This window comes from Tursiops truncatus, chromosome 2, assembly GCF_011762595.2.
Source record: "Tursiops truncatus isolate mTurTru1 chromosome 2, mTurTru1.mat.Y, whole genome shotgun sequence".
NCBI classification, from domain to species: Eukaryota; Metazoa; Chordata; class Mammalia; order Artiodactyla; family Delphinidae; genus Tursiops; species Tursiops truncatus.
In genome coordinates, this window is record NC_047035.1 from 726,485 (window position 1) to 748,092 (window position 21,608).

Sequence of the window (21,608 nt, forward strand, 5' to 3'; positions counted from 1 at the left end):
GGTGGGGGTGAATCCGGGGGGCCCTGACCATCCCCCTGGGGTGGGGTGAATCCGGGGGGGCCCTGAACGTCCCCCAGGGGTGGGGGTGAATCCGGGGGGCCCTGACCGTCCCCCTGGGGTGGGGTGAATCCGGGGGGCCCTGAACGTCCCCCAGGGGTGGGGGTGAATCCGGGGGGCCCTGACCGTCCCCCTGGGGTGGGGTGAATCCGGGGGGCCCTGAACGTCCCCCAGGGGTGGGGGTGAATCCGGGGGGCCCTGACCATCCCCCTGCGGTGCGGTGAATCCGGGGGGCCCTGAACGTCCCCCAGGGGTGGGGGTGAATCCGGGGGGCCCTGACCGTCCCCCTGGGGTGGGGTGAATCCGGGGGGCCCTGAACGTCCCCCGGGGGTGGGGGTGAATCCGGGGGGCCCTGAACGTCCCCCGGGGGTGGGGTGAATCCGGGGGGCCCTGAACGTCCCCCTGGGGTGGGGGTGAATCCGGGGGGCCCTGAACGTCCCCCCGGGGTGGGGGTGAATCCGGGGGGCCCTGAACGTCCCCCAGGGGTGGGGGTGAATCCGGGGGGCCCAGAACGTCCCCCAGGGGGGGGGGGGAATCCGGGGGGCCCTGACCGTCCCCCTGGGGTGGGGTGAATCCGGGGGGCCCTGACCGTCCCCCTGGGGTGGGGTGAATCCGGGGGGCCCTGACCGTCCCCCTGGGGTGGGGTGAATCCGGGGGGCCCTGACCGTCCCCCTGGAGTGGGGTGAATCCGGGGATCCCTGACCGTTCCCCTGGCATGGGGTGAAACCTGGCCCCCTCCCTGGGGTGGGGGTGAGTTCAGGGGCGCCTTCGTGGTTCTGTGCACAGGTTCTGGGTGGCGGAAGCAGGAGGACCTGCCGGTCAGGGATCAGACCCCTAGAGGCAGCACGTAAGTGGGCTCTCTGTTGGCACCCGTGAACGTGGCCCCGCCTGCTCACATGGGCCACGGAATCGGAGATGCTGTCACTTGGCTGCTTCCCTCCGAGGGCCCGCGTCTTCTCAGGCACGTCAGCCTGTGTGGACGAGACGGGAGGGAATCAGGCTGTGTCCGACCATGGCACCGAGGCTGGCTCACCTCTGGGCAGGGGGTTCTGGGCTTGGAGGCAGCCTGGGGAGACTGGCCAGGATTTCCTGGACTGTGGGTTCAGGGTCACCCCACGACTGTCACCTGGAGCCTGGCAGGGGGACCCGGGCCGAGCATGCTTGGCCTTGGGTCGGCCCAGCACCAATGCGCAAGCTGCCTCGAGGGGCTCAGACAGGAAGGGTCAGGGTGCCCCACCCCACCCGAGGGTGCGCCCCACCCCCACCCGAGGGTGCGCCCCCCCCCCCCCCCCGAGGGCCCCCGTGGGAGCACGGGGCTGCCTGGCTCCGGGCCGCTCACCGGACTCGGAGGCTCCTTCTGGCTCCGGGCACTGTGGATACTCCCGATCTCTGTCTGCGAGCTGGAGTGGGACAAGCCTTCGAAGTACGGCCTGGGTGGCGCGGACGGAGAGCGCGTTATTCTCCAGTACCTCCCCGAGCTGAAGGCGCAGCCGCTGCGCCTGGCGGGGTCGGACACGCAGCAGGGCCCCCACCCTTGAGGACCGTGGCACAGGCGAGGACCCGAGGGCCTGAGAGCAGCTGAGCAGACCTGTGCCCCAAAACCCCATCCGCTCTCGGCCTCGGCCCTGGCGGGGTGGCCAGCGGCACACGTTGACAGCTGCACCCGACACCCGGGCTGGAGGCCTGTCGGGTGGGGAACCCACAGCCAGCTTGCAGGAGCCGAAGGTCAAGCTAAAACGAGGGACGGGACTCACGCAGTGTCTGGTGATGAAGCCACGTGGGGCGGGACCACGGTGCGTGGCAGGAGGGTCCGGCCTGAGACGCCACGCCTCAGCCCCAGGACTGGGACGCGGGCTGGCCAGGGCTCGCCCTACAGGCACAGCTAACATCATGGAGGGAGCTACAGGCGGGGACGGCCCGGGTCAGCCGGGCACCGAGGTAGTCACGGCGGCTGATAAAAGCAGAGATCTCCAACTGAAGGCAGAGAGGGGTCGGGGGGCAAATACCGAGGGACACGACCACCGTGCTGGCCTTAAAGGTGGAGGGGGCAGCAGGTAGAAGGGAGGCAGGAGCCCCGTCCTGCAGCCGCCTGGCTGAGCCCCCAGGAGGCCAGTGGCCGACACCCTGACTTGAGCCCACAGTCTCCAACCTCCCAGAGGAGGGTAACTGGGCAGTTGAGTCAAAGGTCGCCGGTCAGCAGCTGGGGACGCTGCACTGGGAGGTGGGTGTGCGAGGCTGCAGCGGGAGCCGGAGGGCAGGTGACAGCATGGCCACCCCTTTCTCGTGTGTGCTTCCTTGTGTCTGACTTATGCTTGTTTTAAGTTTAAAAACCAACCGGTCCGCATACCTCTCCGCCTGACTTGGACGCCCTCCACCCCCACCGGCTCCTGAGGCGGACTCAGACCCGTGCGCTCTCTCCACCAGACCGGGCATCAGCGCCCGCATCACCTGTCCCCCAGACTCCCTTCCAGCACCAGCCATGCCGCACCCGTGCCCCTGGGGGGTGGCCCCAGCACGCCCCTCGTCTCCGCGTCGGACGGAGCCCTGTGGGCCCGTGCTCACCGGTCCCCTCCTGTGATGCCCAGCCAGCACCCCCTCCCCAGCCCACATCCCCCCACCCCCCGCCCAGGGCCCGCCTTCCACACAACTTCCCGGCCCGCCCCACTCCTGCCCCAACACCACGGCCTCCTGCAGGGATGACCCGAGCTGCTCCCAGCAGATCCCAGAGAGACCTTTTCCAGATACAAACTGGACCCTGTCACTTCGCCACTTCTCACCTCTGGAAGCACCGCAGACCTGGGGCACCGTTGGGGTCTGCGGCTCCTGCTCTCCCCTCCCCAGAGCCTGCACCCCCGAGGGCCTGCTTTCTCACAAACCACCTTTCCCTCCGGCCCGGACGACCCCCCAGATGGACTTCCTCCTGGGCTGGCCTCTGCCAACCTCCAGCTTTGAAGGCAGACGGCCGTGTCCACTGTGTCCCAGCGTGGTGGCATACGCCGGCCAGCGGCTGTGCCCACCTGAGCTTTGGCTTGGGGGTGCTGAGGACGCTGTCGTCGTCCTCCATGTCGGGGCCGCTGTCACTGGGGTTCTCCATGTCCAGCGTGTCGTACAGAAGGTCCAGGTCCTCCTCCACCTCGGGGACATGCTCTGCAGGGTCCTGCTCCGAGTCCAGGACCTACGTGGGATCCGAGGTGTGAGGCTGGCCCGGTGGGAAGGGGCTCCTGAGGGACAGGTGGGAGGAGGGCGCACGGCCACCCAGCACCCCTCCTCCAGCCTGTGCCACCAGCCAGTCCCTTGGGGACCTCCGGTCACCCGGGCGCTGCGCAGGGGGCTCTTCTCCCCAGCCTCAGAAGCTTTAACACCCGAACGCACCCTTTAGAGCACCAAGCGGTGCTATGACAGTGTGTGCTGTGGTGTGGTACCGCCACGATCAGGACGTAAACGGTTTCCCTCCCCAGGCACCCCCTGCCCCCGACGGTCCCCCCACCCAGCCCCGTGCACCGGGCCTTTCCCAGGATGGTACACGAATGGAACTGCTCCACGTGCAGCCTCCCCTCACTCAGCGTGACGTGTGTGTGTGTGTGTGTGTGTGTGTGTGTGTGTAAGTGTGCTTGCCCACAGCCTGCTCCTTCTTGATAGTGGGCCACCCAAGGGAGGGGTCACAGTATGTCTGACCAACGGCCGGTGGAGGACAGGGCGATGCGCCCAGCGTCTGCACTACAGGTGAAGCTCCTGTGACTGTTTATCAGTGCACGTGCTAAACGTGTGGACGTGTTTCCATCTCTCGTAGGGAAGTACTCAGCAGTGGGTGCTGGGTGCCTGGCAAGCCTTCCAAGGCACCGCTGGCCTGTTCTCCACAGTGGCTGCACCGCTTCCGTTCCCTCCAGCACGTGTGAGGGTTCCCACTGTTACACACCCTTGTCGACACTTATCTTCCGTGTTCCTGGTGACGGCCGCCCTAGTGGGTATTAAGAGGAGTCTGTGGTTCTGATCTGTGTTCGCCAAAGACTAGAGATGCCAAGCATCTCTTCACGGGCTGATTGGCTGTATTTCTTCTTTGGAGAACTATCTAGTCAGATCCTTTGCCCAATTTTTAAAGTGGACAATTAATTTTTTAACTGCATTGTTCTGTTTTTGAGTTGTAAGTGTTCTTTATGTATTCTGGATACAAGTCTCTTATCAGATATATGATTTTTTAAAATTTATTTGATTTATCTATTTTTGGCTGCGTTGGGTCTTCATTGCTGTGCGCGGGCTTTCTCTAGTTGCGGCGAGCGGGGGCTGCTCTTCGTTGTGGTGCGTGGGCTTCTCATTGCGGTGGCTTCTCTTGTTGCGGAGCACGGGCTCTAGGCACGCGGGCTTCAGTAGTTGTGGCACGTGGGCTCAGTAGTTGTGGCTCGAGGGCTCTAGAGCGCAGGCTCAGTAGTTGTGGCGCACAGGCTTAGTTGCTCCGCAGCATGTGGGATCTTCCCAGACCAGGGCTCGAACCCGTGTCCCCTGCGTTGACAGGGGGATTCTGAACCACTGCACCACCAGGGAAGCCCCAGATATATGATGTGCAAAAAATTTTTCCCATTCTGTGGGCTGTTGTTTCATTTCCTTGATGGTATTGTTGTAAGCACAGCAAGTTTAGATTTTGATGTAGTCCAACTTACCTATTTTTTCTTCGTTTGCTCATGCTTTTGGTGTCATTATCTAAAAGACCATTGCCTGACCCAAGATCACAAATACGCTGTTTTTTTCTAAGAGGTCTATAGTTTCAGCTTGTACATCTAGATCTCTGACCCGTTTTGAGTTAATTTTTGTAGGCTGTGGCGTGAGGTAGGGGTCCAGCTTCACTCTTCTGTGTGCAGATATCCAGTCGTGCCAGCACTATTTGCTGAAAAGGCTATTCTTCTCCCCACTGAATGGTCTTCGCAGCTTGTCGAAAATCAACCGATCATAAATAGAAGAACTTATTTCTGGACTCTTAACCTTACTTCGTTGACCCGCCACAGTCTCATGACAGGAGCTTTAGGTAAGTTTTGAAAATGGACAGGTGAGTCCTCCAACTTGTGCTTTTTTTTTTTTTTTTTTTTTGTGGTACGCGGGCCTCTCACTGTTGTGGCCTCTCCCGTTGCGGAGCACAGGCTCCGGTCGCGCAGGCTCAGCGGCCATGGCTCACGGGCCCAGCCGCTCCGCGGCATGTGGGATCTTCCCGGACCGGGGCACGAACCCGTGTCCCCTGCACCGGCAGGCGGACTCTCAATCACTGCGCCACCAGGGAAGCCCCAACTTGTGCTTTTTCAGGATTGTTTTGTTGCTTCTGCGTCCCTTGCATTTCCACATAAGTTTCAGGACTAGCTGGTTGGTTTCTGCAAAAAGGCAGCTGGTGATTTGATAGGAATCATGTTGACGCTGTGGGTCAGTGTGGGAAGGACCGTGGCTGAGCCGGGCCCATTTCGAGCAGCTGACCCGCTAAGAGTTGCTGCAAGAGGATGCCCCACCACCGCGCGTGGACGCACAGCCGTGGCTTCCGGGAAGCACACAGCTCACTTTACGGGCCATCGTGACACATGTGATAACGATGTCTTGGGGCTTCGATACTTAAATGCCACCTCTCCTGGGTGGGTCCAGAACCTGGGGACTAATTTTCCTCTGATCACATTAAAAAAAAGTTTTGTTTTTTTTTTCTGGTTATCACAGTTACACAAAGTCATCATTTGGAGACTAGAAAAAAGCTAAAAGAAAAAATTTGAAAACACATAGTATGTTGATCGTGGGGAGGCAGTGTGTGGGGTGACAGGGCACATGGGAACTCTGTGCTCAGTTTTGCTGTGAACCTAAAACTGCCCTAAAAAATAAAGTTGATTGATAAAAAAACACAAAACACAGAAACCCGTGGTCACACCCCCCACAGAAAATGTCCCGCCCTCCTCCAGATCTGTTCAGAGCAGGCTGTCAAGAAACACAGCAGGCGTCACCTGGGGCCCTGCCTGCCCCTCGAGCGCCCCCGGGGCAGGCGCCACCATCGCCCTCGCTCCTGGAGACGGCAGTGACGTCCAGAGGGCCACTGCGGCAGCGAACAGCAGAGCGGGACCCGCCGGAACCGGCCTCCAGAGCCCTACCCCGACCGGACGCGGGGCTGCCACGGGGGGAGGGGCTGCGCACTCACCTCGTCGGAAACTTTAAATCTCCGCAGCAGGGCCACGACCTTCTGCTTGAAGTTCTGTTGCTGCGAGACAAGCAGGCCGGCGTCAGAGCCCTTGGAGCCGCTTCCCGGAGGACACAGTGGGGCCGGCACCGGGCTGCACCGCGAGGGCGGCCTCAGCCGGCGGGGGCGCAGCTCAGACACGCGGCGACACCTATGAACTTGAGCACGGCTGCCGGCACGTTAGCAACAGCAAGCGTTTCCACAAGCCTCTGAAACCACAGCTGTGGCCGGACTAAGACATGGACCCAGAGAAGGGCTGTCAGCCTCAGAGCCGGCGAAGGGGAGCCGCAGGGAGGGCGTATCTATGGTTGTGCCAGCGACGCCCCCGCCCTCCCTCCTCGGGACCTAGGGCGTGGTCAGGGCGCATCGGAGCCTGAGCCCGTCTGCTCCTGGTGCTGCCCTGGCCACTGGCCTCCGACCGAGGCCACCCAAAAGGAGGCCCACGCCCCCTCCACAGAAGTTGGGCCTCGGGTCCTGGACCTGAGGCTCAAACAGGTACTGTCACAGCAGCGTGAGGGCCTCCACACCACGGTCCAGAACACGCGCGTCACCCGGTATACGGGGACCAGCCCACGGTCTCCCAGCATGGCTGGGGGGGCAGTGGTCTCTGGGGCTGGGCTGGGCCATCAGCACCGGGGCTTCCCGGGTCTCCCTTCGAGCTGGCCTGGCCTGGGGCCGCAGGGCAGAGTGGCTCGGCACTGTAAGCTCGCCCAGGAGCTCTGGCACCGGGGCTGGACGATTCATGATGGGCCACGGCCCCTGCCTGGATTTCCCTCCTAAAGGAGGAGCCTGGCAGCCCTTCCAAGCCCCTGGGCACAGAGCAGAGCCGGGGGCGGGGGCTGGCCTCACACTGGGCGTGTCTGGGCCAAGCGGCAGAGGACCGGCCCTCAGCTCTGCTCCGAGAGTGGCCTTGCCCCCTGTCCTCTGGGCTGTAGGCCACAGCCCCCCTCCCAGGGCAAGGCCGTGGCACGGGGTCTCCCCGCCTTCATGCTGTATTTGGGGAAGAGACTGGGCCTCTGAAGAAGCCACAGGGCTGGGCTCAGGGGACAGCGCGTGTGCCCATGTGATCCCAGGGCAGGCCGCCTCACGTCCTGACCCGCCCCTCCCGAGGGCTCCACCCGGCCCCCACCCCGGGTCCCCACCCCGTACCCTTCCCCAGTGTTAGTAAAACCAGTTTCCACCGACCCTGGTCATGGACGTCGTTCTTACTATCGATCGCCGTTGCTTCTTGGGCTTCCCCACGTCGAAGTCATCCTCGTCCAAATCCTGCAGAGACACGTGGCACCTGGGGCCAGGCCACCCTCAGTACACGTGGGACCCTGCCCCTGCCTGCTGTGCCCCTGGCCCAGGGCCGACCCACGTGGATGTGCGGCCTCCCTGGGCGGCCTGGGGAGGGGCCTGGTCTCCTGGGCGTCCCAGTGCGTCTGCTGACACCCTCCAGCCCCGGGGACGGGGACCAGGCTCCCAGCCCCCTATGCCCCCTGCTACCCTGGCAACAGTGGCTCTGGGGGGGCCCGGGCCCGTCCACGGCGGGCTGCACAGCTGCTGGGGGTCTGGTAGGGGCCGGGCACGGGGCGCTGGGAGCCTCGAGGCCGGCACCCCCCGGGCCCCGCGTTACCTGCCCCTGCACGGCGTCGTCGCTGGCTTCCTGCTCGGAGGAGAAGCTCTCGTACTCCTCCTCGGAGTAGTTATCTGCGGGGTGAGCAGATGGAAGGGGGGGCGCCTCGACGTTCCAGCCCGTGTCCCAGCAATAAGGTGGCGCCCCAGTGACTGCCCCCCGCCCCCGGCGTGCAGGGGAGCCACGAGGACACAGCCCCACACGCGGCAGATGGACTGTCGAGGGGGCAGGGGCTGCACGTTGTAGCCCCCCACCATGGCCCCCAGCCCTTCTGCCCGTCACAGGGCTCAAACTGGGTCTCCTGCTCGACTAGGCCCCCACTGGCCCACCCTCGCCTCAGGGGAGATGGTGACCCCAACTGCGACGGAGGTGACAGCCCACACCACGACCGTGCCAGACCCTGGGAGGCACCATGGTCGACCCCATGACCTGCTTCCTGACCGTGTCCCAGTGCGCAGGCAGGGCTGACATGCCTGCAGCCCAGAGAGTAGCCGCAGACCCTCACATCCCCTCCCCAACCTCTCGAGCCCACGGGCCAGCGGCCAGGAGGCGGCGCCCGCGACAGCAGCGCTGCCTCAGCTGCCCTCACCGGTGGACTTGGCCTTGGGGCCGGCCTGCATGGTGCTGTCCTCGTGGTCGATAGGCTGGCTGGACAGGGAGAAGATCCAGATCTCAGCCACCTTGACCGCGGCCTCCTTGATGTTGCTGCAGAGGCTCAGCACCTGGCCGCCCTCCGACGGCTGCTGCATCACCTGTGGGCAGGGCGCGGTTCTAGAGGCCTCACCAGCCTCACCCTGCGGGGGGCACACGCTGGGGGTCGGGTGGGCTTTCCCCTGGCGGTGACGGCAGGGGTGCACTCTGCAAGGCAAGCACGGTGGCAGGGGGCGGTGCAGGAGGACACGAGGACAGGGGGCCCGCGGACGGGCCAAGAGAGGAGACACGGGAACAGGGTGGACGGGCTGGGAGGGAGCACACCGGGCCAGGCTGGGAGGTCAGCCAGGCCCCGCCCCTAAGGACTGGAGGCCATCAGGGAGGAGGGTCGGCGGCAGCGAGCAGTGTGTGAAGCCACGCAGGGGCCAGTCCAGGCACAGCCACCGACTCTCGGGACTCAACCCCAGGAACCCGTGTCCCTGGGGGACCAAGGAGGACCGGGCCCCCAGTGCAAGCCGGGGCTCTGGTGCCGCGGAGCTGACGTGCACCAGGTTTGGCCCACCAGGATGATGAGACCCTGCGGCCGTTCTGATCATGAGAGAATCAAATAAACTGGGGAGAGCGGCAGAGCCCCCCTGCGTCCCCCGCCCGGTGCCAGCCTGAGCCCCGCGCTGGTCCCAGACGCCCAAGCCGTTCACCTTCACGGGGTCTCGTCATGATAACCCAGCGAATGTGTGCCTCTGCGTTTTAGGAGCTGCGTTTGGGGTCATTTGATCACATCTAGATGCTCGGGTTTTATGGACCAGATTCTTTTTTAATTTGGGGGGGCTTAGTTGTGGAGGGGGAACTCCTTAGTCAAGTAAGAAAGTAAGAATTTTGAGAAAAGTAACGTCACCTATCACCATCAGTGAAAAAGCCAAGTTAAAAAAGGTGAGCTGGCAGCCCCTCTGACCCACACCAGCACGTGTCCACCCACCCCAGGGAGCCCCCGTCCCGCCGAGCAGGACGTCCAGGAGGGACAGCGTGGGGCAAGGGCGCCTGGAGGGAGGCCGCCGCCCAGCCGCCCTAACCTCGGCCATGTTGATGGAACCAGCCGCCAGCGTTTTGTAGCCCAGGATCGTCCGGTTCTTGTACCGCTTTCTTCGCTGCAACATGATCTGAAGCTTGTTGCCTTCTCTTTTCAAGAAGTGGGGGTACTGCGGGAGAAGGAGGGGGGGGTCACAGCAATGAAGGCAGCCACGCCCACCGACACCCACGAGGTCTCACGCACCCAAGCCCCAGGGTTCCCTCCCTGCTGGTCATCAAGGGCCTCGGTCGCCAGGAACAGCCCCTGGTGGCAGATGCGCCCTCGGGAGGCCCTGCGCATCTGTGGACATGCAGTAACTGCCCAGCAGTGCTTCCGCCTGGCGGTCCAGCGGGCCGTGCCCCCAGCACTCCAGGTCCAGGCCGCCTGCGCCTGCTCGTGGGACACTGCAGAGCTCGTGTGCCCACAGCAGACGTGCACGCTTCCTCAAGGTTCACCAATAAAAACCTCCTTTCAAAGCCGGGGCACGACGGGACTGCCCTCCACCTTGACTGTGGTGGCGGTTACACACCTGTGCACCACAAAGCCGTGAACTTAAAAACAGTGAACCGCACATTTTGGAAATTATACTCAGTAAACCTGACTCCCGGGGAGTCCTCTGGCGGTCCAGTGGTTAAGACCCCCGCTTCCACTGCAGGGGGTGTGGGTTTGGCCGGGGAACTAAGATCCCACGTGCCTCGGGGCATGGCCAAAAAATAAAAATAATAAAAAAAAACCAAAGCTGCCGTGGGTCTGGGCTCCGGCGGAGCCAGGCACAGCCCGGTGAGGTGGTCTTGGGGGAGGGCAGAGGCGGACGGGCAGGGTTCTCACAGACTCGCCAAAGCGCGGCCCTGTCTTCTACACTCACAGGGAGAACGGAGGAGTTTAATGTATCGGAAAAGCACTGATACTAAATACAGCAAGTGTCTTCAGCCAGAACTACACCCACTGAATTTAAATAATGCAGATCTTAATTATGCAAAGAGACGCGGGGGTGGGGGCGGGGTGAGCAGGCTGGGGGCGGGGGAGGGCTGATCTACTCACGCCCCCCACCCGGGGGGCCTCTGCTTCACACGGTGGGGGGGTCCCAGTCTAAACAGCCCACGTTCACCGCCAGCACAGCCCAAAATAATACTCCCGAGGGGTTTGAACTCGGGACACCGAGTTTCCATAGGTTCCTCCCCATCTTTCTTTTTCTTTTTTTAAACAAGGTTGTTTTTTTGAGTGGCTTCCCTCAGCCCCCGCTCCCCCATCTTTTCTAAACACAGGAATGAGGCGACCTAAACCCATCATCTGAGTTTTGGCCTCACTACGTTCTCTTCATCGTGGGAATGCGATGAGAGACTCGACCTCATAAGCAAGCACATCTCTAACCTCGGAGAGTGAGCCCTGTGGGAGAGGGGACCTCCGTGGCCACAGGGGCTGCGGGAAGGGTGAGGGTGGGGGTCCCCCTGGAGGCCCACCTGCAGGGAGAACGTCAGCGCCAGGTCAGTTTCCACTTGTCCACTGGGGGGCAGCACGATCTCGTGGGACCGCAGGATCCGCTTGGAGCCCTGGGACAGAACAAGACACCTCCTAGTTCAGAAGAAGGCATCTTAAAATGAAGCAGCGAAGATGTTGGCTTGTCAGTTCTCTTCAGACTGTCAGGCAAAGACCCGCAGATGGTGGGGGTGAGGCCCGAGCGCGTGTGATTCCCAAAGGCCCCGCGGGGAGATTTATCCGGAGCCTTAAAAGAGCCCATATCCTCTGACCCCCAAGTCCTCCTCTAGAAGTCTGTGCTAAGCTGTGAGAGAGGAGACAGAACAGTCACTGCCACAGCTGCAGGATGGAGGTGCAGCAAGAGATGCAGCTGGACAAGCAGGTGCGCGAGAAGCCACACGCTCCTGGGAAAGGAGGACCGCCCCCGCCCCACTGAGAGCAGAGTGGGTGCCAAGGTCAGTGATTAAAGCCCAGCGGCACCGTCACAAGGACAGAGAGAGCAGTACAAGCCTAGAACTAGGTTCAGAAAACACACAGACACATGTAAAAACAAACAGTGTGTAATAAGGAGCCTTCAGGTCGGCAAGTGGCTGTGATACATGGGTGGTGAGTCATCTGTATAAAACATACAGGTCCCGGGGGCTTCCCGGTGGTGCAGTGGTTAAGAATCCGCCTGCCGATGCAGGGGACACGGGTTCGAGCCCTGGTCCGGGAAGATCCCACATGCCGCGGAGCAACTGAGCCCGTGCACCACAACTACTGAGCCTGCACTCTAGGGCCCGCGAGCCACAACTACTGAGCCCACGTGCCACAACTACTGAAGCCCGTGCACCACAAGTACTGAGCCTGTGCTCTAGAGCCCACGAGCCACAACTACTGAGCCCACGCACCACAACTACTGAAGCCCACATGCCTAGAGCCCGTGCTCCACAACAAGAGAAGCCACCGCAATGAGAAGCCCACGCACCGCAACGAAGAGCAGCCCCCGCTCGCCGCAACTAGAGAAAGCCCGTGCGCAGCGACAAAGACCCAACACGGCCAAAAATCAATCAATCAATTAATTAATTTAAAAAAATAATTAACCCCCCCCCACAGGTCCCAACCTCAAACCTTGTACCAAAATAAGTTCCAAATGGATTAAAGATGTTCATGATAGTATTGTTTTAAAACTAGGTCTCCCAACATGGACGAGCCTTGGAGATGTTACACTAAGTGCAGGAAGCCAGACACAGCAGGACAAACCCCGTGAGCCCACGTCCAGGGGGCCCCACGAGGAGCCAGATTCACAGAGTCAGGCCGGAGAGCAGAGGTTACCACGCAGCTGACGAGGCGTCTCACCAAGATGAGGGGTGCAGAGGAATGGGTGAGAGTGGGAGTGGGGTGTGGGTCCAGGACAAAGACGTGAGCCGCACAGACGTGTGAGCTGACGGGAGTGACGGGGAGGGGCGTGGGCAGCAGTGTGGGGTGGCCGAGCGGCTAAGAAGCCTTGCTGGAGACACTGCCCTCTGCTTGCACGCGGCGTTGGTGCCGAGGCCGTGCTGCCCACAGCTGCTCCCAGCACGGAGTGTGCCGAGGGGCTCTCCTGACGGTCCTCCCCCAGCCCTAGCTCTCCCGGGGGCAGGCTCCCCGTGTGCGGTCTGGTGCTCTCCCCACACCCTGGCCTGTTCCCCTCTGTCCCTCACAGCCGTTTCCCCCCAGTTTCCTGCGCATCTGATCCCATCCAGGTCAGGACCTAAACTGATGGGCCCGTGCCCGGGGCAAGGAGGACCCACGCGCAGACAGGCGAGGGGGCAGCAGTGAACACACGTATGGAGACTCGGGTCAGCGGGGGAGGCCGGCTCGCCTGCTTCCTCTGGGAGTCAGGACACAGGGGCTGGGGGGCGGGGGGCAGCTGAGGAGCCGGTGCAAAAGGCAGGTGACCCGGGCAGGAGAGGATGCCCCAGGAGAAGCAGGCAAGGAGCTGAGTGTCTGCCAACCAGGGGCGCGGGCCCAGGCAATGGGGGCACTCAGGCAAGCTGGAGGGGGGGGTAGCTCCAAGGGGCCTGGGACCCTGACCAGAGGCTGAGTTCTCGATAATGACAGGGTCCGGGGCAGGACCGCAGAGACGGGCAGCTGGAGGAACGGGGCTAGAGTACAGGGGCACCGGTTGTGTCAGAGGTCAACAGTGCCGGTTTCAGAGGCCAGGGATGGGTAAACCAGCTTGTTCTGAGGGCCCAGAGCGCCATCGACCCCCCCCGAGCCAGGAGGCCCAGAGCACCGCCGGCGGGGCTGGTTCTCATACGGGCATCTTCCCACGTCCCAGGTGTGCAGCCGGGCACGGCCTGCTTCACGCTGAGAGCGGCAGCCCTGTCGGTGGGGAAGAGCGCTTCTTTGGGTCTTTGTTCAACAGTGTACTGCTTTTCTGGTGACGGCAAATGACCGGGAAGGGCGGGCCTCACGCCTGCTGGGCTCCAAGCTGAGCTCCCAGTTTGGAGGAAAGCCTGGCCCCGAGGCCCACGAGCTGCTCCTGGAGGTCCGACCAGGAGGCCCTGGTGAGCCTCACGAGGAGCCACAGGCCAGGCCCAGAGCACCGACGCCAGCCGCAGGCCCGAGAGCCACGTCCCACCTCCGGGGCCACCAAAAGGCCAAGGCAGCTCGCACGGCTAACGGGGCCCTCCTCCAGGGCTGCTGGGGAAGGGGGCGCTGAGTGCTGGGGCAGCTGGGTCCCCCTGAAACACCGACACTTGTTCAAAGGCAGAAAGAAGGACCTGTGAGGCCCAAGGGACAGGCAGTATTATGGCCTGGGAGCGAGAGGTGAGCACAGCCAGGCTGGGCCCGGGTGGACAGCTGGCGGGCGAGGGGCACACAGTGCGGGGGGGCGAGCGGGGAGCAGGGAGGGTTTGTCCCAGCTTCTGCATGGGGCCCGTCTGCAGGTGAGCTCAGCACACTTGCTTTCCCCCTCATCCCGGGACCCTGGTGGTGTGCCCTTTGCTGTGCCCGGGAGGGTGGGGCCTCCTGCACGGGCAAGGGTCCAGCTGCTGGTGCGGCTGTGCCCCTCTCATCTCCTGGGCAACACAGGCATCCTCGTGGCCCCAGGCCAGTGACACAGGCAGACCCTCACCTGCATCTTGACAGCAATCACCACCGAGATGAGCTCCTTCTCCAGCTCCTTGAAGACCACCAGCTTCTTCAAGGTCAGGCTGCACAACCTGCAAAGGGCACAGACGGGCTCAGCAGTGACCGTGCACTCCGACGCCTTCTCATGCTCCAGGAAGGCCCCAAACTGCAGCAGCCCCAGCCTCCGCTGGACCGCGGGCTCTCTGACCCCAGCACCTCGGTCACTCATGGACACTGGCCCTCACGTATCCCAGGAGCCCATGCCCAGGCCCGGCCAGGCTGGGAGCCATCTTTGGGGTCCCTGCACGTTGGGGGCACCCATCAGCACCCCCAGACTGTTGGACCAAGCACCCCTCCGCAGAGGGTCTCCCTCTGGTGAAGGTGGCCTGGGTGGGTCCACAGGCGGGCAGACAGGAAACCTGAGACCACACACCCCCGAAGCCCCCAGGGACCAGGGTACCAGTGCTTGGGAATCCCACTCCCAGCTGCCAGAGCACAGGCCTCCCAGGGACCCTGCCCTCAGGGTCCACTCGAGGCCCCGCCCCCTCCTCTCCAGGGTCCTGCCCACCCACATGGTCCCACCCACCCCACAGGCCTCACCCACCTCAGCTGGGCTTCACCTCAGCCTGTCTCCCTGGAGACCGTCATCTGCCCTCCACTGAGCCCAGAGGGGCCAGGAGACAGACACCAGGGCTTCCCAGGCAGAGGATGCCCCTTATTTGACTGCTGCAGGTTGGAGACAGACAGACACAGTGCGTCCCTGATAGTCCCTGACACATAGCAGTGAAGCAGGGGAGCCCAGCAGGACCCCTCATGGCGGGCCACTCTCACAGCTCAGTCCCTCTGCCATGGGGGCTGCTCTGATTCTGCAGGGCCAGGGAAAAAGCTAGAGAAGGAGACGGATGAAAGCAGCTAACGTTCACCAGGACAGACCACATCCTGGGCCATAAAACAAAGCTTCACAAGCACAAACTAAAAGAACCAGAATCACACAAAGTATGTTCTCTGACGAAAATGGAGTTAGCCAGAAATCAGCAATAGAAGGACAGCTGGGAAACACCAGCTGCTTGGGAAATTCAACCACACGCTGCCAAATCACCGACAGGACAAAGAGGAAGCCCGGAAGGACATTAGACGTATTTTGTGTGGAATGAAAGTGAAAAACAACATGTCAAGAATTGTGGAATGCAGTTAAAGCAGTACTGAGAGGAGAATTCACAGCATTAAATGCTTATATTAGAAAAGAAAGACATTCTCAACTATACAATCTAAGCTTTACCTTAAGATACCAGGAAAAGCGCAAATTAAACCCAAAGTGAGAAGGCAGGAAATGAGGATAAAAGCAGAACAATGAAATTGAAGATAAAGAAACAATTAGAAAAAATAAAACCAAATTCTGGTTCTTTGGGAAGAGTAATACAATTGACAAAAACTCCAGCCACACAAAGGAAAAAAGAGGGAGAGAGAGAAGGCAAAAATGACCCATATCAGGAATCAAAGAAGGAACATCACTCCAGAGCTCACAGACATGGAACAACGTGATTAGGGACACTACAGATAACTCAGTGCACACAACTCTGAGAACTGAGATTCCACGTACCAAATCCCCGGAAGCTACAAACTGCCCAAACCCACCAGGACGAACAACAGCCTGATCTATTAAAGAAGTGGGATTAATAGTGAAACACTTCTGAAAAAGAAAACTCCAGGTGAGTTTAACCAGATAGCGAAAGAAGAAATAACACCAATTCTACAAAATATCTTCCAGCAAACAGAAGAGGAAAGAATACTTCTCAAATCATCTTAAGAGGTTAGCAAATACCCTGATACCAGCACCAACATCAGACAAAAACAGTACAAAAAAGGAAAGTACAGACCAGTTCCCTTCTGAACACACATGTAAAAATCTTCAACAAAATATTCGCAAACTGAATCCAGACATATATAAAAGGAACAACGGATAATACACCATAACCAAAGGGGGTCTGTTCCAGGAATTCAAGGTTGGTTCAACATTTGAAATCAATGTGATACACGTTACCAGACTAAATATGAAAAAACATAAAATCTCAGTCAATTCAGAAAAACTTCTGACAAATTCAATATCCATTCATGAGTAAAAACTCTCAGTGAATGAAGAATAGACGGGAATCCCCTCAACCTGATTAAGAGCACGTCCAAAGGTCCCCCGCGAACATCACGCTGGATGGTGCGAGAGAGAATACTGTCCCCTAAGATCAGGAACGAGGCAAAGCCGCACCCTTTCACCACTGCAATTCAGTGGGCACTGAAGGCCTGCCCAGGGAAAGAGGGCAAGAGAAGGGAACAAGAGGCAGAAGGATAGGAAAGGACAGAATAAAGCTCTTCTTATTTGCAGACAACACAATCATTATGTAGAACGTCCCAAGGAATGTAGGAGAATGTGAAAACGGGCTCCAAGAACTAATGAGCTTAGCAAGATTGAAGGACATCAGTTCAACATATGAAAGGCAACCACGTTTCTATATACTAGGAATGAACAACTGAAGTCAGTGTTTAAAACACCTTCTATTTACAAAAAAGAAATACCTAAATCTCATAAAATAAATGCACAATCTGCATGCTAGAAACTCCCCACTGCTATCACAAGGAATCAAAGAAGACGTGCCAGACTCGTGGACATTAATTCTCCCCAAACTAGATCTACAGACTTAATGCAATTCCAGTGAAACCCCAGCAAGACTTTTCTGTAGTTATTAGTAAGCTGACTTTTAAGTTTATATGGAAAGGCAAAGGAACTAGAATAATCATAATAATTTAGGAAAAAGGCAAAAATAAACAAATGGGACCTAATTAAACTTAAAAGCTTTTGCACAGCAAAGGAAACCACTGACAAAACAAAAAGACAATCTACGGAATGGGAGAAACGATTTGCAAATGATATGACCAATAAGGGGTTAATATCCAAAATATATAAACAGCTCATACCACTTAATATTGAAAAAACAACCAACCTGATTAAAAAATGAGCAGAAGACCTGAACAGATATTTTTCCAAAGAATACATACAGATGGCCAAAAGACACATGAAAAGATGCTCAACATCACTAATCATTAGAGAAATGCAAATCAAAACTACCTCACACCTGTCAGAATGGCCATCATCAAAAAGCCTGCAGGGCTTCCCTGGTGGCGCAGTGGTTGAGAGTCCGCCTGCCGATGCAGGGGACGCGGGTTCGAGCCCCGGTCCGGGAAGATCCCACATGCCGCGGAGCGGCTGGGCCCGTGAGCCACGGCCGCTGAGCCTGCGCGTCCAGAGCCTGTGCTCCGCAATGGGAGAGGCCACAACAGTGAGAGGCCCGCGTACCGCAAAAAGAAAGAAAAAAAATAAGTCTACAGATAACAAATGCCGGAGAGGATGTGGAGAAAAGGGAACCCTCGTACACTGTTGGTGGGAATGTAAATTGGTGAAGCCCACTAAGGAAAACAGTATGGAGGGTTCCTCAAAAAACTAAAAATAGAGTTACCAAATAACCCAGCAATTCCACTCCTGGGCATATATAGGTTAGAGACAAAAGTACTAATTTGAAAAAAAAAAAAAAAAAAAGTACTAATTTGAAAAGATACACGCACCCCAATTTTCACAGCAGCACTCTTTACAATTGCCAAGGCATGGAAGCAATCTAGGTGTCCATTCAGAGATGGAAGGATAAAGAAGACGTGGTATGTACGTATGTATATGTGCATGTACATGTATATGTGTACATACAATGGAATATTACTCGGCCATAAAAAAGAATGCAATTATGCCATTTACAACATGGGTGGACCTAGAAATAAGTCAGGCAGAGAGAGACAAGATACTCTATCACTTGTATGTGGAATCTAAAAAATAAAATAAATAAAGGCATATAGCAGAAACAGACTCAAATATAGAGAACTAGTGGTTACCAGTGGGGAGAGGGAAGGCGGGAGGGGAGAGATAGGCATAGGGGAAGGTATGAGGTACAAACTACCATGTATAAAATAAATAAGCTACAAGGATGTATTGTACAGCACAGAGAATATAGCCACTATTTACAGTCACTTTAAATGGAGTATAATCTGTGAAACTATTGAGTCACTATGCTGAAACTAATATAATATTGTAAATCAATTACACTTTGATAGAAAAAAATAATGACTTTGAAAAAGGAGAACAAAGTAAGCTGGGCACCTCTCACTGACATCAAGACTTGCTATAAACCAACAGTCATCAAGACAGTGCTGTTGACAAAGGAAAGGCGTACAGATCAACAGAATAGAAAAAGAAAGTCTGATAAATTGGATGTCATCAAAATTTAAAACTTTGCTCTGAGAAAAACACTATAAAGAAAATGAGAAGACAAGCTAAGAGTGGGAGAAAATATTTGCAAATCACATATTCAACAAAGGATTTTATCCAGAGCATATAAAGAACTCTCAAATCTCAACAATATGAAAATAAATAACCCAATAAAAACGGGCAAAAGATTTCAACAGACTCTTCACCAAAAGAGACATATGGGCAATAAATAAGCACATGAAAAGATGCTCAACATTATTAGTTATTAGGGAAATGCAAATTAAAGCCAGAGCTAGATACCACACACCGATTACAAAGGCGGAAACAAGATCCAAAGGCCAGTGCTGGCGAGCCGGCGGAGAGGGGGGCCGTGACCCCGCAGGTGGGGCATCAGCTCCCAGGACCCCCAGCCCCACCCTGGGAATCCACCCAAAGGCTCGGACACGAACATTCACAGCAGCTGAGTTCACATTCGCCCCAAACTGGAAACCCAGATGTCCCTCAAAGCCACCAGGCCATCCACCTCAGGGAGTGCTGCTGGGGGACCAGAGGACCGAGCCCCGCCACGTGCACACGCATGCAGGGGCGCACACGCACGCTGCAGGAGAGAAGCCAGAGTCCAGAGGTCGCGCCCTGCATCTTCGCCCACCTATGTACCTTCCGGGAGAGGCAGCAGAGGGCACAGGGCGGAGAGTGGAGCAGGAGCCCCAAGGTTCGGTCTTGGGCGTCCTGCCCTGCCTGCGGGGTGACAGGGCTCAGAGCCGCAGACAAAAAAGCAGGCAGGGTTGAATTTTACTGCATATACGGTTTCTGTTTTTTTAATTAATTCATTTTATTTATTATTTATTTTTGGCTGCGTTGGGTCTTCGTTGCTGCGTGCAGGCTTTCTCTAGTTGCGGCGAGCTCTTCGTTGCGGTGCTTCTCTTGTTGCGGAGCATGGGCTCTAGGCGCGTGGGCTTCAGTAGTTGTGACACGTGGGCTCAGTAGTTGTGGCTCACGGGCTCTAGAGCGCAGGCTCAGCGGCCATGGCTCACGGGCCCAGCCGCTCCGCGGCACGCGGGATCCCCCCAGACCGGGGCACGAACCCGTGTCCCCTGCATCGGCAGGGGGACTCTCAACCACTGCGCCACCAGGGAAGTACCTGCATGTACGTTTTTAAAGTACCTTTTCAAGAGCTGGAAAAACCTAGAAGACCTAAAGGTGCACCAGCCACAACTGCCAAACGGGGGCCTTATTTGGATCCTGCTCTGAATCAATTAATCATTAAAAAATACTTTCCAGCCCTTATTTGGGGGTGGGCGTCTCAGGGTCTCGATCTCTTATTTTCAGGGCTTTCACAACACCCGTTTCTAGAAGCTGACATCCCTCATGACGCGTCTGGCTGGGGACGGGGTGAGTCCAGCGTTCAGAGTCCACAGCGCAGAGGGGACCATGCAGGAAGAAGAGCCGGGTGCCCACGAGCACATGGCAGTTAAGAAACCGCTCCACGAAGGACCTGGCTTCCAGCCCGTAAGGAGGGGCCCGTGCATCCGCAGGGAGCCCGTCTGCACCCCGGACAGACTCACTTCAGAGGCTCATCTCCCAGGTGACTGTGACACCTACAGCCATTCGGGATTTCTTGTGGGGTGTGTGTGTTCTAAGGTATGTTCAAGCTGATGCTATCTGTGCGAACAACGCCAGAAGAGTCGAAAGGACCCCCTGCGCCCAGAGCCTGAGCCAGATCAGCAGAGTAAATGCTATTTGCTCTTTAGCCAAGGTTGGTTCTGAGATAGGCCTGACGGCAGCCAAGGGCGAGATTACTGCAGAATGCCTGGCCCTCAAGGAAACCATAAACAAATACACCGCGAAGCCCCCACAAACAGTGATTCATCGCTAAGCTGGGGCCATTATTCCATCAAACGCCCTGCATGGCACTAGGTTCCGCAGTGACACACAGGCCCTATAAAACGCGACCCCATCAGCAGGTGAAAACCCAGTCTTCCACGGGAGGGGGCCTCGCTCACAGCCAGTGTGCTCTTTCCTCGGACTGTGTCTGCGCCGAGCAGGAGAGAGGAAAAAGCCAAGCTCCACACCTAACCCAGAGAGGCAGCGTTCCGGTCTGTCTTCTAAAACAGAGAAAAGTTACAAAGCGTGATGCCACAAAACCCACATACCCACCACTAAGCGCTGACAAATGTTCTCCCTGCCAGCTGCAGACCTCCTTAGAGAAACAAGGCACCCACGACCACAGAAACCCACTGTGTGCGCTGCTCACCACCCCCTCCCTCCGAAGAAACCACCATCTGGAGGAGGGGTCTCCTCCCAGGACACTGCCAGCCGTCCCCCAACTCCGGCGTCCCCGTCCTCCCTTGATAACAGGCCTCCCCCATGTTAGCTGGGCGCCTGCCTCCTGGCCAGAGACCCCAGTCCTGTCTGGGGCAGCTGGGCACGGCCACTGAGCAGCCGGGGCGGCGGACCCCGAGCAGAGGCCGTGTGATCACATTCTGGGTGGCAAGCCCTTGCTCGCTGCCTTCCCCCTAGATGCAATGGCAGGACCTAGGCAGCCACCTTGGACCCAGAAGTGGAAGCCACACGCTCGGGACGGCAGAGGGCCCAGCCAGCCCTGGACCCCTAACTCTGTGCTGTACACGAGGCAGGAATCAGCACCTTCAGGTGGCTCTGCCTTTCTGACTCCCTGTCACAGAGACATCGGCTGTGCTCTGGACGGCCAGGCACGTCCCATTTTCACTAAATTTGCATGTACGTGTCAGCACGCGTCGTTCTGTTTCTCAAGTCACATGCTAACACCACTCTGAGTGTGCTATTGCAACTTGCCCTTCTCTCCCCACCTCTCATTTCTTTTTGAGAGCCGTGGGCACGTCACTAGTGTGCACTCCCCATGCCCGCTGTGTACTTCCTCTCTCTACGAGCACATGGCTTCTCCATCTCCCCGTGATGGCCGTTCAGGCTGCCCCAGTGATCCGACACTACACGCTCTGGCCCTGTCTTCACGGGGCTGTGTGGGCACCTTCTGCCCAAGTGGGGTTACTGGGTCAGCTCCACGCAGTCACAACCTGTCCGGGGGTTTTGTCAAACCGTTCCCCCAAGCTGTGGGGTTAATATGCACTCCTGCTGGCCCAGGGGGTGTTGGTGTCCTGGGGCAGCCGTA

General features: G+C 58.2%; 1 protein-coding gene across 12 annotated transcripts in view; it reads right to left on the reverse strand.

The window, feature by feature from the left end:
* Positions 1–21,608, reverse strand: part of PACS2 (phosphofurin acidic cluster sorting protein 2) — a 64,158-nt gene that overhangs the window by 16,684 nt on the left and 25,866 nt on the right. For 10 of the 12 annotated variants that reach the window (XM_073799962.1, XM_073799958.1, XM_073799960.1 and 7 more), the window contains exons 2-11: positions 14,162–14,249; positions 11,046–11,135; positions 9,590–9,715; positions 8,458–8,620; positions 7,869–7,942; positions 7,436–7,516; positions 6,212–6,271; positions 3,075–3,232; positions 1,397–1,487; positions 954–1,028 (exon numbers count right to left, since the gene is read on the reverse strand). In XM_073799962.1, coding sequence (XP_073656063.1) covers positions 954–1,028; positions 1,397–1,487; positions 3,075–3,232; positions 6,212–6,271; positions 7,436–7,516; positions 7,869–7,942; positions 8,458–8,620; positions 9,590–9,715; positions 11,046–11,135; positions 14,162–14,249 — 1,006 coding nt within the window. The remainder of the gene's footprint in view (positions 1–953; positions 1,029–1,396; positions 1,488–3,074; positions 3,233–6,211; positions 6,272–7,435; positions 7,517–7,868; positions 7,943–8,457; positions 8,621–9,589; positions 9,716–11,045; positions 11,136–14,161; positions 14,250–21,608) is intronic. The other 2 variants (XM_073799959.1, XM_033850469.2) reach the window with 1 other exon arrangement.